At 48.2% G+C, this 14,247-nt stretch overlaps 1 protein-coding gene across 1 annotated transcript in view; it reads right to left on the reverse strand.

The window, feature by feature from the left end:
* TMEM116 (transmembrane protein 116) overlaps positions 1 to 14,247 on the reverse strand; it is a 40,148-nt gene that overhangs the window by 7,114 nt on the left and 18,787 nt on the right. Inside the window, exons 4-7 of the mRNA XM_029058158.2 lie at positions 12,036 to 12,140; positions 5,938 to 5,987; positions 2,629 to 2,712; positions 1,796 to 1,934 (exon numbers count right to left, since the gene is read on the reverse strand). Coding sequence (XP_028913991.1) covers positions 1,796 to 1,934; positions 2,629 to 2,712; positions 5,938 to 5,987; positions 12,036 to 12,140 — 378 coding nt within the window. The remainder of the gene's footprint in view (positions 1 to 1,795; positions 1,935 to 2,628; positions 2,713 to 5,937; positions 5,988 to 12,035; positions 12,141 to 14,247) is intronic.

A 14,247-nucleotide genomic window follows, 5' to 3' on the forward strand; every position in this document is an offset into this window, starting at 1 on the left:
GCACATAGTAAGCGCTCAATAAATGCTCTTGAATGAATGAATGAATGAATGAATGAAACAGGAGACAGACCAGCTGAAAGCTGCATGGACCAATCCCCATCCTGGGTGAGGATGGCCAGTGGATGAAAGACCAACCCATCAATCATATTTATTGAGGGCTTACTGTGTGCAGAGCACTGTGCTAAAATGCTTGGGAGAGTATAATAGAGTTGGTAAACATGTTCCCTGCCCACAATGAGCTTAAAGTCTAAAGAAAGAAATGGGAAATGCTGTGGTGGGAGGGACCAAGAAAGTTAGGCAGACAGAGGATGTGGGTTCTAATCCCAGCTCTGCCACTGGTCTGCTGTGTGACCTTGGGCAAGTCCCTTAACTTCCCTGTGCCTCAGTTACCTCATCTGTAAAATGGGGATTAAGACTGTGAGCCCTTTGTGGGACAGGAACTGTGTCCAAACCAATTATCTTATATCAACCTTAGCGCCTAGCACGGTGCCTGGCACAAAGTAAGCACTTTACAAATACCATTAAAAAAAGGTTTAGCAGGCCAAACAGGCAACAGGAGGGGCTGATGACTTGTGAAAAACACTTCTGAGGCTGATAATGATGGTTCTGGGGAACTGTCCTTGGCTCACTATTTTCTTGGAGATGGAAACTGGGTTTCTACTTGGGCAATTAGCAGCTTTTGATGAGCATAGCCTATGGCAGTGGCAGCCTCCCTTGCCCATCAGGTCCCCCGAGGTGTCTGAGCCACCCGGCCAATCCAAACCCAAGGCTGCTAGACGCTCAGCTTGAATCTCCCCCTCTGTCTCCTGGGGGCATCCCGGGCCACCCCTCTGCCAGCCCAATGGCCCAGCCTTGGAGAAGACTCCGGGGCTGTGAGAAGCAGCAGAGCCTAGTGGATAGAGCACAGGCCTGGGAATTAGAATGATCTGAGTTCTAATCCCAGCCCCACACTTGTCTGCTGTGTGACCTTGGGCAAGTCACTTCACTTCTCTGAGCTTCAGTTATCTTGTCTGTGTAAAATGGGGACTAAGACTGTGAGCCCTATGTTGGACAGGGACTGTATCCAACTTGATTTGCTTATAAGCACCCCAGCGCTTAGTACAATGCCTGGCACATAGTATTCATTCAATAGTATTTATTGAGCGCTTACTATATGCAGACCACTGTACTAAGCACTTGGAATCTACAATTCTGCAACAGATAGAGACAATCCCTGCCCAATGACGGGCTCACAGTCTAATCGGGGGAGACAGCAGAGCAAAACAGAAGAAAACAAAAACAAGACAACATTATCAAGATAAATAGAATCAAGGGGATGTACACCTCCTTTACAAAATAAATAGGGTAATAAATAATATATACAAATGAGCACAGTGGGGAGGGGAAGGAGGAAGGCGTAGGAGCAGAGGGTGGAGGGGTAGCAGAGGGAAAGGGGGGCTCAGTCTGGGAAGGCCTCTTGGAAGTGGTGAGCTCTCAGTAGGGCTTTGAAGAGGGGAAGAGAGTTAGTTTGGCGGATGTGAGGAGGGAGGGCATTCCAGGTCAGAGGTAGGACGTGAGCCAGGGGTCGACGGCGGGATAGGCGTGAACGGGGGACAGTGAGGAGGTGAGCGATTTAGAGGAGTGGAGTGTACTGGGTGGGCAATAGAAAGAGAGAAGGGAGGTGAGGTAGGAGGGGGCAAGGTGATGGAGAGTTTTGAAGCCAAGAGTGAGGAGTTTTTGTTTCGTGCGGAGGTGCTTGTACGTAGTAAGCACTTATCTAACAAATACCTAAGACAAGGAGGAAGCTGGAACATACCAGGATAGTGAGGAAGCTGAACAGGAAGCTGATGAGGAAGGCAGCTAGGCTGTAGAAGTACAAGGCAGCGCAGACGTCGCTGCTGAGGGCTGGCACCAGCTCAGCCATGGCCGGTGGCGGGGTGTGCATCAGAAGACACCTGAAACGAAGAGAGGAGATGGGCGGGAAGTCAGCTCAGGTGCCAGCTTTTGAATCCACAAGACAGATGATAACATTAACAGATCCTCTTGCATAGAGTGGCCTTGTGACTCATTTACTTGTACTAAGTGCTAAGCACAGTGCTCTGCACACAATAAGCACCCAATAAATGCCATCGATTCACTGCCCCCAGCCCCCTCAAATCCTTGTCTTTCCCTCCTAGAGCCTCCTAAACTCTATTCCCGCTCTCCCCGCAGGTCCCTGCTTGACCTGGCTGGACTCAAATGTAGTTTTCCAGCTCCCCAGATGAGGAAGCAGCATGACTTAGTGGAAAGTGCAGGGGTCTGGGAGTCAGAGGACCTGGATTCTAATCCTGACTCTGCCCCTTGTCTGCTGTGTGACCTTGGGCAAGTCATTTCACTTCTCTGGACCTCAGCTCCCTCATCAGTACAGTAGGGATTAAATCTTACTCCCTCCATCTTAGACTGTGAGCCTCGTATGGAACAGGGACTGCAACCAAACTGATTATCTTGTACTACCCCAATGCTTAGTACAGTGCTTGGCACAAAATAAGCACTCAATAAGTACCGTTTTAAAAGAAGCAAACCAAAAGACCCTGCCCTGCCGAGGAGCAAAGGAATCTGGGGATTAACGGGAATAGCTAGATGGAGGGTGACAGACAGATCTGTGCTTACCTGTGGCTCTGGCTGAAGTTGCGGAAGCAATCGCTGGCATTGCCCAGGCAGAATACGGGCACCATCAACAACAGAGGGATCAGGCTGGAAGGAGAGAGCAGGAGACCCCCGTCCCAGACTCTCTGGTGGCAGCCAGTTACCTTTCTTCTCCCTCCTTGAAAAGCCCCCCCACCCCACCCCCCGATCGACTTCTCCCAGGCCAGCGGCTGACATCTTCTCCAGCTGGCCAGCAGGGTTGGGAACCTGATCCCTCGGAACCCAGGTCTCCCCAGGTAACCAGCGTGGCTCAGTGGAAAGCGCACAGGCTAGGGAGTCAGAGATCATGGGTTCAAATCCCGGCTCTGCCGCTTGCTAGCTGTGTGTCTTTGGGCAGGTCACTTAACTTCTCTGGGCTTCAGTTACCTCATCTGTAAAATGGGGATTAAGACTGTGAACCCCAGGTGGGACCACCTGACCACCTTGTATCCTCCCCAGCGCTTAGAACAGTGCTTTGCACATAGTAAGCGCTTAACAAATGCCAACATTATTATTATAGGAGAAGCAGCGTGGCTCAGTGGAAAGACCCCAGGTTTGGGAGTCAGAGGTCATGAGTTCTAATTCCGGCTCCGCTGCTTGTCAGCTGGTGACTTTGGGTAAGTCACTTAACTTCTCTGTGCCTCAGTTACCTCATCTGTAAAATGGGGATTATGTCTATGAGCCCCACGTGGGACAACCTGATTACCTTATATCCCCCCCCAAGCACTTAGAACGGTGCCTCGCACATAGTAAGCACTTAACAGATGCCATCATTATTATTATTATGCTATGGCCCCCAGGTCAAATAACCATTCTAGATGTCCCGTGGATGAGGCAGCTCTGGTCCCCACTCAGCTAGACTCTCAGAGCCCCAGAGAAGGGAAACAGTCCATGAGGTTATATGCTCCTTGTGGGCAGGGATCTTGTCTACCAACTCTACTGTATTGTACTCTCCCAAGCACTTAGTATAGTGGTCTGCCCACAGTAAGTGCTCAAAAAATACCATTAATTGATTGACTGATTGATTATTCTGGTTTCCCCAAGCTCCTCAGATTCAGAAATGACCCTGAATCAATCAGAGGAAGAACGGCTTAGTGGATAGAGCACAGGCCTGGGAGTCAGAAGGACCTGGGTTCTAATCCTGGATCGGCCACATGTCTCCCAAGTGGCCTTGGGCAAATCACTTCACTTCTCTGGGCCTCAATTCCCTCACCTATAAAATGGGGATTAAGACTGTAAATCCCATATGGGACATGGCCTGTGTCTAACATGAGTAACTTGTATCAACCTCAGTGTTTAGAACAGTGCCTGGCACATAGTAAGCGCTTAACAAATACCATTATCATCATACTGATACTTGTTAAGCACTTACTATGTGCCAGGCACTGTTCTAAACACTGGGGGAGATACAAGGTAATCAGGTTGTCCCATGTGGGACTCACAGTCTTAATCCCCATTTTACAGATGAGGGAACTGAGGCACAGAGAAGTTAAGTGACTTGCCCAAAGTCACACAGCTGACAAGTGACAGAGCTGGGATTAGAACCCACGACTTCTGACTTCCAAGCCCATGCTCTTTCCACTGAGCCACGCTGCTCCTCTAATATATATACATATAAGTATAAATATGTATAATATATTAATCAGTCCAATCGGGTTGGCCTCCTCACAGCCATTGTTGCTGGGGAGGTAAGGCCAGTCAGCCTGGGAGAAACTGCTGCTCATTCTGGACCCCCAATGACTCATCCTCCAGATTGTAAGCTCGTTCATGGGCAGGGAACGTGTCTAATAACTCTGTTATTTTGTACTCTCCCAAGCACTTAGTGTGGTGCTCCGCACATGGTAAGTGCTCAATAAATGCCACTGATGGATCGAGGCCTCTAGAAACAGAAGTCCTACCCTGAGCCCCACAGAACTTATGCACATATCCGTATAACGTGGCCTGGTTGAAAGAGGATGGGCTTGGGAGTCAGAGGACCTAGGATCTAAACCTGTCTCTGCCACTTGCTTGCTGTGTGATCTTGGATAAGTCACATAACTCTCTTGGATAAGTCACATAACTTCCCAGTGCCTCAGTTTCCTCATCAATCAATCAGTCAATTGTATTTATTGAGCACTTATTGTGAGCAGGGCATTGTACTAAATGCTTGGGAGAGTACAACAGAACAATATAACAATCATATTCCCTGCCCACAAAGAGCTTACAGTCTAGATGGGGAGACAGACATTAATATGAATAAATTGTGGAGATGTACTTAAATGTTGGGGGTTGGGGTTAGGGGTGAATAAAGGGAGCAAGTCAGGGTGATGCAGAAGGGAGTGGGAATAGAGGAAATGAAGGCTTAGTCAGGAAAGTCCTCTTGGAGGAGATGAGTCTTAAAAAGGCTTTGAGGGTGGGGAAAATAATTATCTGTCGGTTCTTAGAGAAGCAGCGTGGCTCAGTGGAAAGAACCCGGGCTTGGGAGTCAGAGGTCATGGGTTCTAATCCCGGTCTGCCGCTTGCCAGCTGTGTGACTTTGGGCAGGTCACTTAACTCTCTGGGCCTCGGTTACCTCGTCTGTAAAATGGGGATTAAGACCGTGAGCCCCTCATGGGACAACCTGATTACCTTGATCTCCCCCAGGGCTTAGAACAGTGCTTTGCACATAGTAAGCGCTTAACAAATACCATCATTATTATTATGAAAAGGGAATGCATTCCAGGCCAGAGGCATGACGTGGGTGAGATGCCAGCGGTAAGACAGATGAGATCGAGGTAAAATGAGTAGGGGTTAAATACCTGCCCTCCCTCCTACTTGGGCTGGGAGCCCCATGTGGGGCAGATAATCCAACCAGATTATTTTGTATCAATTCCAGTGCTTAGTACAGTGTTTGGCACATAGTAAACACTTATATACCTCAATTATCATACATAAATTATTCATTTATATTAATGTCTGTCACCCCATCTATACTGTAAGCTTATTGTGGGCAGGGAACACATCTACCAACTCTCTTATATTGTACTCTCCCAAGCACTTAGTATAGTGTTCTGCATTCAGTAAGCACTCAATAAATAACATTGATTGATTTATTGAATTCCTTCATGGCAAGAACCAGCCCTTCCTGACAGCAAACCTTGGAAAAGGCAACCCGTGGGCAACCTTGTTGGGTCATCTCCACAGCCCAGACCAACTCCTGAGATCTCTTCCCTCCCCCAGCAGCCAGGCTCCTCTGGTCTGCCTGTCTCTCACCCCAACTCCGGGGCAGCCTCTCCTGTGAACACACCCCAGCCAGAAAGCCCTGGCTCTTCTTACCTGGACAAAATTGTAGCTGCTTTCCCCAGCCGGGAGGTGCAGTCCCCCACCTGTGAGGATGAAAAAAAATCAAATTCTGGGGACCAGATTACCCTGATTTCTGCTTCCAGGAGAAGGGAGGAGGGGTCAACCAGCCAGCAGGAGTTTCGTTTGAGAGTCTAGTTCTGTTAGGGAGCTGTTTGTGGGGTCAAAGAGGAGAGAGCGTAGCTTTGCCTCCTGGATACGTCGGAGATTTGGAGCATTCCTTTGGGCCTAAGGTAAAGGGGCTCTGGAAACCAGTTCTCACCTGGATCCCCCGCTCATCTCATCAAATGATGATTTTGATATTTGTTAAGCGCTTACTGTCACCCAGGACCCCCAGTCCCACCACAACTCAGTCAATCGTATTTACTGAGAGCCTACTCTGTGTAAAGCACTGTACTAAGCATTTGGGAGATGGTTCAGTGGAAAGAGCCCGGGCTTGGGAACCAGAGGTCATGGGTTCAAATCCTGGCTCTGCCACTTGTCAGCTGTGTGACTGTGGGCAAGTCACTTAACTTCTCTGTGCCTCAGTTCCCTCATCTGTAAAATGGGGATTAACTGTGAGCCTCACATGGGACAGCCTGATTACCCTGTATCTCCCCCAGTGTTTAGAACAGTGCTCTGCACATAGTAAGTGTTCAACAAATACCAACGTTATCATCCTGATTCTATTTATTTGCCATTGTTTTTATGAGATGTTCTTCCCCTCGACTCTATTGCCATTGTTCTTGTCTGCCTGTCTCCCCGGATTAGACTGTAAGCCCGTCAAAGGGCAGGGACTGTCTCTATCTGTTGCCGACTTGTACATTCCAAGTGCTTAGTACAGTGCTCTGCACATAGTAAGCACTCAATAAATACTATTGAATGAATAAACAAGAGACAGATTCGTTCACACTGAGTTTACGGTATAGAGGGGGAGACAGACATCAATATGAGTAAATTACAGATATGTACATAAGTGCTGTCGGGCTGAGAGAAGGGGTGAAGAAAGGGAGCAAGTTGGGTGATGCAGAAGGGAGTGGAAGAAGAGGAAAAGAGAGCTTAGTCAGAGAAGGTCTTTTGAAGGAGATGTGCCTTCAACAAGGTTTTGAAGGTGGGGAGAGAAATTTTCTGTTGGATATGAGGAGGGATGGTATTCCAGGCCAGAGGTAGGATGTGGACAAGAGGTCAGCTGCCAGATAGATGAGATAGAGGTACAGTGAGAAAGTTAGCTTTGGAGGAGTGAAATGTGTGGGCATGGATGTCTCTGGGGAATTTAAACCACAGCAGCATGCGGCCAACACAACTTTTAGAACGTCAGCAAGCTCTGACTGGGACTAGAATCCAGATGACCTGGGTAGCCGTGCCCTGAGGCCTCTCCAGGTCAGCGCCTCTAACATTGGACTTGGGTGGACTTTGCACTTTGTCTATGTTGTTTTGGTGTTTATATTATTTCATCTTTCCTTTTGTGCCTGCCACCAAACGCTTCCCTACCTTATTTGTAGATTGTGATTGCTTGGAGGGCTAGGGATCGGATCTAATTCTCATTGAAGTCTCACTTTTTTCTTTTCCCCAGGCCGTAGTACAGTGCTGGGAATAAATACCATTCATGCTATTAGCAAATGTTATTACTATTAGCAATAGCTGCTGGAGAAGCAGTGTAACTCAGTGGAAAGAGACCGGGCTTGGGAGTCAGAGGTTCTAATCCCGGCTCCACCACTTTTCAGTTGTGTGACTTTAATGTTGGTATTTGTTAAGCGCTTACTATGTGCAGACCACTGTTCTAAGCGCTGGGGTAGACACAGGGGAATCAGGTTGTCCCACGTGGGGCTCACAGTCTTAATTCCCATTTTACAGATGAGGGAACTGAGGCCCCGAGAAGTGAAGTGACTTGCCCATAGTCACACAGCTGACAAGAGGCAGAGCTGGGATTCGAACTCGTGACCTCTGACTCCAAAGCCCGTGCTCTTTCCACTGAGCCACACTACTTCACTTCCCTGGGCCTCCGTTACCTCATCAGTAAAGTGGGGATTAAAACCATGAGCCCCACGTGGGGCAACCTGGTTACCTTATATGTACCCCAGTGCCTCGAACAGTGCTTGGGACATAGTAAGTGTTTGACAAATACCATTATTATTATTATTACTACTATTATCCCTGATCACAGCAGAGGAGTCTGCCTGGACAGAGTGGGAAAAAGCAGCTCCAGAATATAAAGTGCTGATTCTGATTCAAAATAAAACACTGTTTGTTACTGGAGATCTTACCTGGGAGTAGAGCAGGCCCTGAGTGAAAGATACCTCTTATCTACTGTGTTCTTTCCCTGGAGCTGTCAGCAGAGGAGTGGAGTTTCCTCACAGAGCCAGCGTTCCTGCTTCCTCCAGAAACCCCGCCTGTGGTAGTTTGGACAGGGGCTCTCCCCACCCTACTTCCTAAAAGCCTGGAGCTTTTAGAAATTTTTAATTCCCATCAAGACTCAGTCTGTCTTACCCCATTCCCAGAATAACTTAACCCAGCTTGGGGCCCAGGTGATCTGAAGCACCTTCTGGGACCAAGAATAGAGGGGCTTCGTGGAGGGGTTTCAGGATTTCAAAGAGTCCAGGGTCAGGACACCTAGTGATCCAACCCCCGCAGCAGCCAGAAATTGGAACTCAGGTGTCCATCAATTGTATTTATTGAGCAAGCACTTAGTACAGTGCTCTGATTATACTAAGCACTCAATAATTACTATTGATTGATTGCTTACTTTGTGCAGAGAGAAATAGGAACCCAGGTGTCAATTAATCAATCGTATTTGAGTGATTTCTGTGTGCAAAGCACTCTGCAGCCACAAGTAGGAATCCAGGTGTCCATTAATCAATCAATTGTATTTATTGAGTGATGACTATGTGCAGAGCACTGTATAAAGTTTGTACTTCTCTCACACTCCCTCACTGGGCAATTGGGAAGTCACACCATGAAGCGAGCATTGCCCAGTGCCAGGTGGGCAAGAGGGAATAGCCCAAAGCCTCAATTTGCCTTCCCTTCTGAACCAGCTCCACAGGGCAGCTGACCTCAGACCCTGCCCGATGCCCCATTCCCAACATTCATTCATTCATTCAATCACATTTATTGAGCGTTTACTGTGTGCAGAACTAAGCGCTTTGGAGAGTACAATATAACAATAAACAGACATCCCCTGCCCATAATGAGCCTAAAGTCTAGAAGGGGAGACAGACATTAATATAAATAAATTATAGATATGCAACCATCCATCCACTCCCACAGTCAGCCCTTCTCTCCCTCCACCCAGAACCCAGCCACTCTCCAAGAGGAGTCCTCCAGAGAACATTCTGCTCCTGCGGAACAAACACAGTTGGTTCTTTGGTGCCTGCCCCATAGCCAAATTTTTGGGCAGAATGAAGAACAAAAACCCCTGAGGATGGTTGGGTTGGGGGGGCCCTGCCTGAGGCTCAACCTAGGTGCAAGGATCTGATCAAGGGAGGGTGGGGAGAAGAGAGGACGCTGCCTTGGGTGCCCCTCCAGGGCAGGATCTACCAGGAAGCAGTACGGTGTCTCCATTGCACTTGGGATGGGCAAGCGACAGGGTGGCCGGAGCCAGACCAGAGGGATCCCTCCACCAGAGGGTGAGGCCGTACTTGAGCCGCTGGAGTGTTGGCTTTCAAAATTCTACAAATACACTTTTCTGGGAACAAGTTCCTCATTCCTTTGGCTCCTAAAGGTCACATGCTGACTTGGCGGAAGTTTCCAGAAAGCCAATTATGTTGCTTCAACACCCTTCGCTGTTAAGCGCTGTACTAAGCACTGGGGTAGATACAAGCTAATCAGGTTGGACACAGTCCATATCCCAAATTCATTCATTCATTCAATAGTATTTATTGAGTGCTTACTATGTGCAGAGCACTGTACTAAGCGCTTGGAATGTACAAATTGGCAACAGAGAGAGTCCCTGCCCATTGACGGGCTTACAGTCTAATCGGGGGAGGCACACAGACAAAAACAATAGCAATAAATAGAATCAAGGGGATGTACATCTTATTAAAACAATAGCAATAAATAGAATCAAGGTGATGTACATCTCATTAACAAAATAAATAGGGTAATAAAAATATATACAATTGAGCGGACGAGCAGAGTGCTGAGGGGAGGGGAGGGGAAGGGAGAAGGGGAGGAGCAGAGGGAAGGGGGGAAGGGGGCTTGGTTGAGGGGAGGTGAAGGGGGGGTAGAGGGGCAGCAGAGGGAGCAGAGGGAAAAGGGGTAGCTCAGTCTGGGAAAGCCTCTTGGAGGAGGTGAGCTCTAAGTAGGGCTTTGAAGAGGGGAAGAGAATTAGTTTGGCGGAGGTGAGGAGGGAGGGCATTCTAGAACAGCGGGAGGATGTGGCCCAGGGGTTGACGGCGGGATAGGTGAGAACGGGGGACGGTGAGGAGGTGGGCGGCAGAGGAGCGGAGCGTGCGGGGTGGGCAGTAGAAAGAGAGAAGGGAGGAGAGGTAGGAGGGGGCAAGGTGATGGAGAGCCTTGAAGCCTAGAGTGAGAAGTTTTTGTTTCGTGCAGAGGTTGGTAGGCAACCACTGGAGGTTTTTAAGAAGGGGAGTGACAGGCCCAGAGTGTTGCTCACAGTCTTAATCCTGATTTTACAGATGAGGTAATTTAGGCACAGAGAAGTGAAGTGACTTGCTCAAGGTTACCCTGAAGACAAGTGGCAGAGCCGGGATTAGAACCCAGGTCCTTCTAACTCCCAGGTCATATTCTATCCACTAGACTACGCTGCTTCTCTACTGTTATTATCATTATCATTAGGGGTGAGCTGCCATCAGCGTTTTCCTTCCAGACACTCTCAATGCTCAGGTGGGAGCGATAGGGCAGACTATCGGGGAAGTGGGTGGAAGAGCATCTAATGTATATGGGGTGCCGCAGGCAGAGGAGGAGAGGTTGCAAGTTTCTGCTCCCATAAGCCACCTCCATTCTGGCTCAACTATTGCTGCCTTCCAGAAGAGCGCTAAGAAAATCCTCAGAGCCAAGGAAGAGCCTCCCCAAAGGTTTCTTGCCTTCCAACTCAGACCTAATTGTCCTCTGAGGACTAATTCTCCAGTCGGCCCAGCCAGGCCCAGGCAACAGAACTCGAGGTCCTGAGGCCACCAGAACCAAGTCACTGGCCACTGCAGCAACAATGGGGAGGGTCCTCAGCAGCTCCCTTCACCCTTTCTTGCCCTGTTCTCCTGGGATCCAGTACTTGTTCAGGCCTTTGTTGGATTCTGAAGCTGTGAATTGTGTATTTGGCCTTATCTTTTATGTTGCTTTACTGTTTTATTGTTGCATTGTTACCACTGTGTCTGCCTCCAGTTCTCTCCCCAACTCATATTCACAGGAGGGACAGGGACCATGTCTAATTCCCCACCCTGTACTCTTTCTTCGGGCTTAGCACAGTGCTCTCTACACAGGAAGCACTTAATATTCATTCATTTGTTTATTCAATCATATTTACTGAGCACTTACTGTGTGCAGAGCCTGTACTAAGCGCTTGGGAAAGTGCTATAATAATAATGTTGGTATTTGTTAAGCACTTACTATGTGCAGAGCACTGTTCTAAGCACTGGGGTAGACACAGGGGAATCAGGTTGTCCCACGTGGGGCTCACAGTCTTACTCCCCATTTTACAGATGAGATAACTGAGGCACAGAGAAGTGAAATGACTTGCCCACAGTCATACAGCCGACAAGTGGCAGAGCTGGGATTCGAACCCATGACCTCTGACTCCACAGCCCGTGCTCTTTCCACTGAGCCACGCTGCTTCACAACGATAAAGAGTGCTATTCCCCATCTACAATGAGCTTACAGTCAAGGGGTCGGGGGAGGCAGATATCATTAAAAATAAAACAATTACAGATAGGTACTACTATTAATGTGGGCTTTCTCCCAACAGGCCTCAGGCCAACTAGTGATTTTGTAGCCTGAAGTTGAGGCAAGGGAGAAGCTTCAGCTCCTGGAAATCCCATCCCCTTGATACCCCAGGCTCAAAATGAGACACCCCTCTCCAACCCCACCCCCCCGCCCGCCAGCCTGTCCAGCCAAGCGTGTCCCACCAGCCCGAGCACACTTGCCTGTGGGGATGTGCTGTATATGTTCTGGCTGTATTTCATCTTCAGGTCCATGTACAAATACCAAGTGTAGTTGACGGTGTACAGAAAGGAGGAGATGTAGAATATCTGGAAAAGACAACCAGCAACCAGCAGGTCAAGAGTGGTTCCTACACTGCCCCTACTCTTGGGTTTCTCAGGCTCAGGAGAGGAGCCTCGCCAGGATGCCGGGCTTGGACAATTCGGGGGCCCGGCCTTCTGCTGACCTGGACTCCAGAGGGACTCTCTGTCATAATCCCCCACATTATCCCTTCCCATACCTTCCCTTCCTCAAAAAATATGACTGACTTCCACCCAGGGCAATCCATCTATCAATCAATCACAGTTATTGAGTGCCGACTGTGTGCAGATCACTGTACTAAGCACTTGGGAGAATACAATAGACTGTGAGCTCATTGTGGGCAGGGAATGATGATGATGGTATTTGTTAAGCGCTTACTATGTCTCGAGCACTGTTCTAAGCACTGGGGTAGATACAGGATAATCAGGTTGTCCCAGGTGAGGCTCACAGTCTTAATCCCCATTTTACAGTCACTGTTTATTGTTGTATTGTACTTTCCCAAGTGCTTAGATCATTGCTCTGCACACAGTAAGCCCTTAATAAATGCGACTGATTGAATGAATACAATAGAATAGGGTCAGTAGACACTTCTCTGCACACAAGGAGCTTGCAGTCTAGGGGCAACTGCACAGGGCTGTCATGAGAGGTGCTTTAGGTGTATCTACTCCAGTGCTTAGAACAGTGCTTGGCACATATTAAACGCTTAACAAATACCACAACAGCAACTACAACAAATTTGGGGCTCCTCCAGCTACCCAATGCAGCCATGTGGTACCAGTTCTCTCCTCTTCCGCCTTCCCCTCCTCACCCAACTCGATGACCTTGGTCTAGGCTATCAGGAAGGTGACAGAAAACAAAACAAGGCAGAGCTTTTCCAATCTGTCAATCAATGGCATTTATTGCCACTGCAGAGAGCCACACTCCACCCTTGTCTGGAATCCAGGGTGCAGTTTTAGGTACCACATCTTGGGAATCAATCATGGGATTTATTGAGCACATACTATGTACAGAGTCCTGTACTAAGTTCTTGGGAGAGTACAGTACAACAGAATTAGAAGACCCGTTCCCTGCCCATATCGGACTTACAGTCTAGAGGGAAGGAAGGAAAGACTCCATTGGAGATGGGCAAGATAGGCAGGGAAAAGCTTTTTGATGAGGGCAGACTGAAAAGGGTGGAACTACTCAGTCTGGAAAGATGAAGACCGAGAAAGAGGAACACGCTTGAAGTTTTCCAGATTATGAAGGTTCGATCAACCCCTTGTGTCCATGGGATCTAATCCCAGCTCCACCACACGTCTGCTGTGTGACCTTGGACAAGTCACTTTACTTCTCTGTGCCTAAATTACCTCATCTATAAAATGGGGATTGAGACTATGAGCCCCACATGGGGCAGGGACTGTGTTCAACCTGGTTTGCTTGTATATACCCCAGTGCTTAAAACAGAGCTTGGCACAAATAAGCACTTAACAAATACCACAGTTATTATCACCATCATTCCTAGTACTTTGTCTTCTTCTTCTGGCCAGATGCTGAAATGGCCTCCCTGCCTCCAGCCTCTCCCTTCTTCTATCTATCATCTCTATTGGTTTTCACACTCCTCTTCCCAGATCTCTAGTGTCTGGCCATTGCTGCCATACAACACAAAAACTCCTAACAGCTTTAGTTTCTATCCTTAATCTGACTCCTAACTTTTCCTTCTGAGAAGCAGTCTGTCAGTCAGTCAATCAATCGTATTTATTGAGCACTTACTGTATGCAGAGCACTGTACTAAATGCTTTGAAGAGTATGATATAACAATATAACAGACACAGTCCTTGCCCACATCCAGTTTACAGTCTAGAGGGGGATACAGACATTAATAGAAATGAATTACAGATGTGTACAGAAGCACTGTGGTCCCTCGGCCCAAGGATGAATCAATCAATCAATCAGTGGTTTTTATTTAGCTGTTACTATGTGCTGAGCGCTGTACCAGGGTGGTCTTGTGGAAAGAACAAAGACTTGAGAGTCAGAGCTCCACCTCTTGCTTGCTGTGGGACTTTGGATAAGTCGTTAACTTCTCTGTCCCTCAGTTGCCTCATCTGCAAAACAGGGATCCAGTAATGGTTCTTCCTC

This window comes from Ornithorhynchus anatinus, chromosome 2, assembly GCF_004115215.2.
Source record: "Ornithorhynchus anatinus isolate Pmale09 chromosome 2, mOrnAna1.pri.v4, whole genome shotgun sequence".
NCBI lineage: Eukaryota > Metazoa > Chordata > Mammalia > Monotremata > Ornithorhynchidae > Ornithorhynchus > Ornithorhynchus anatinus.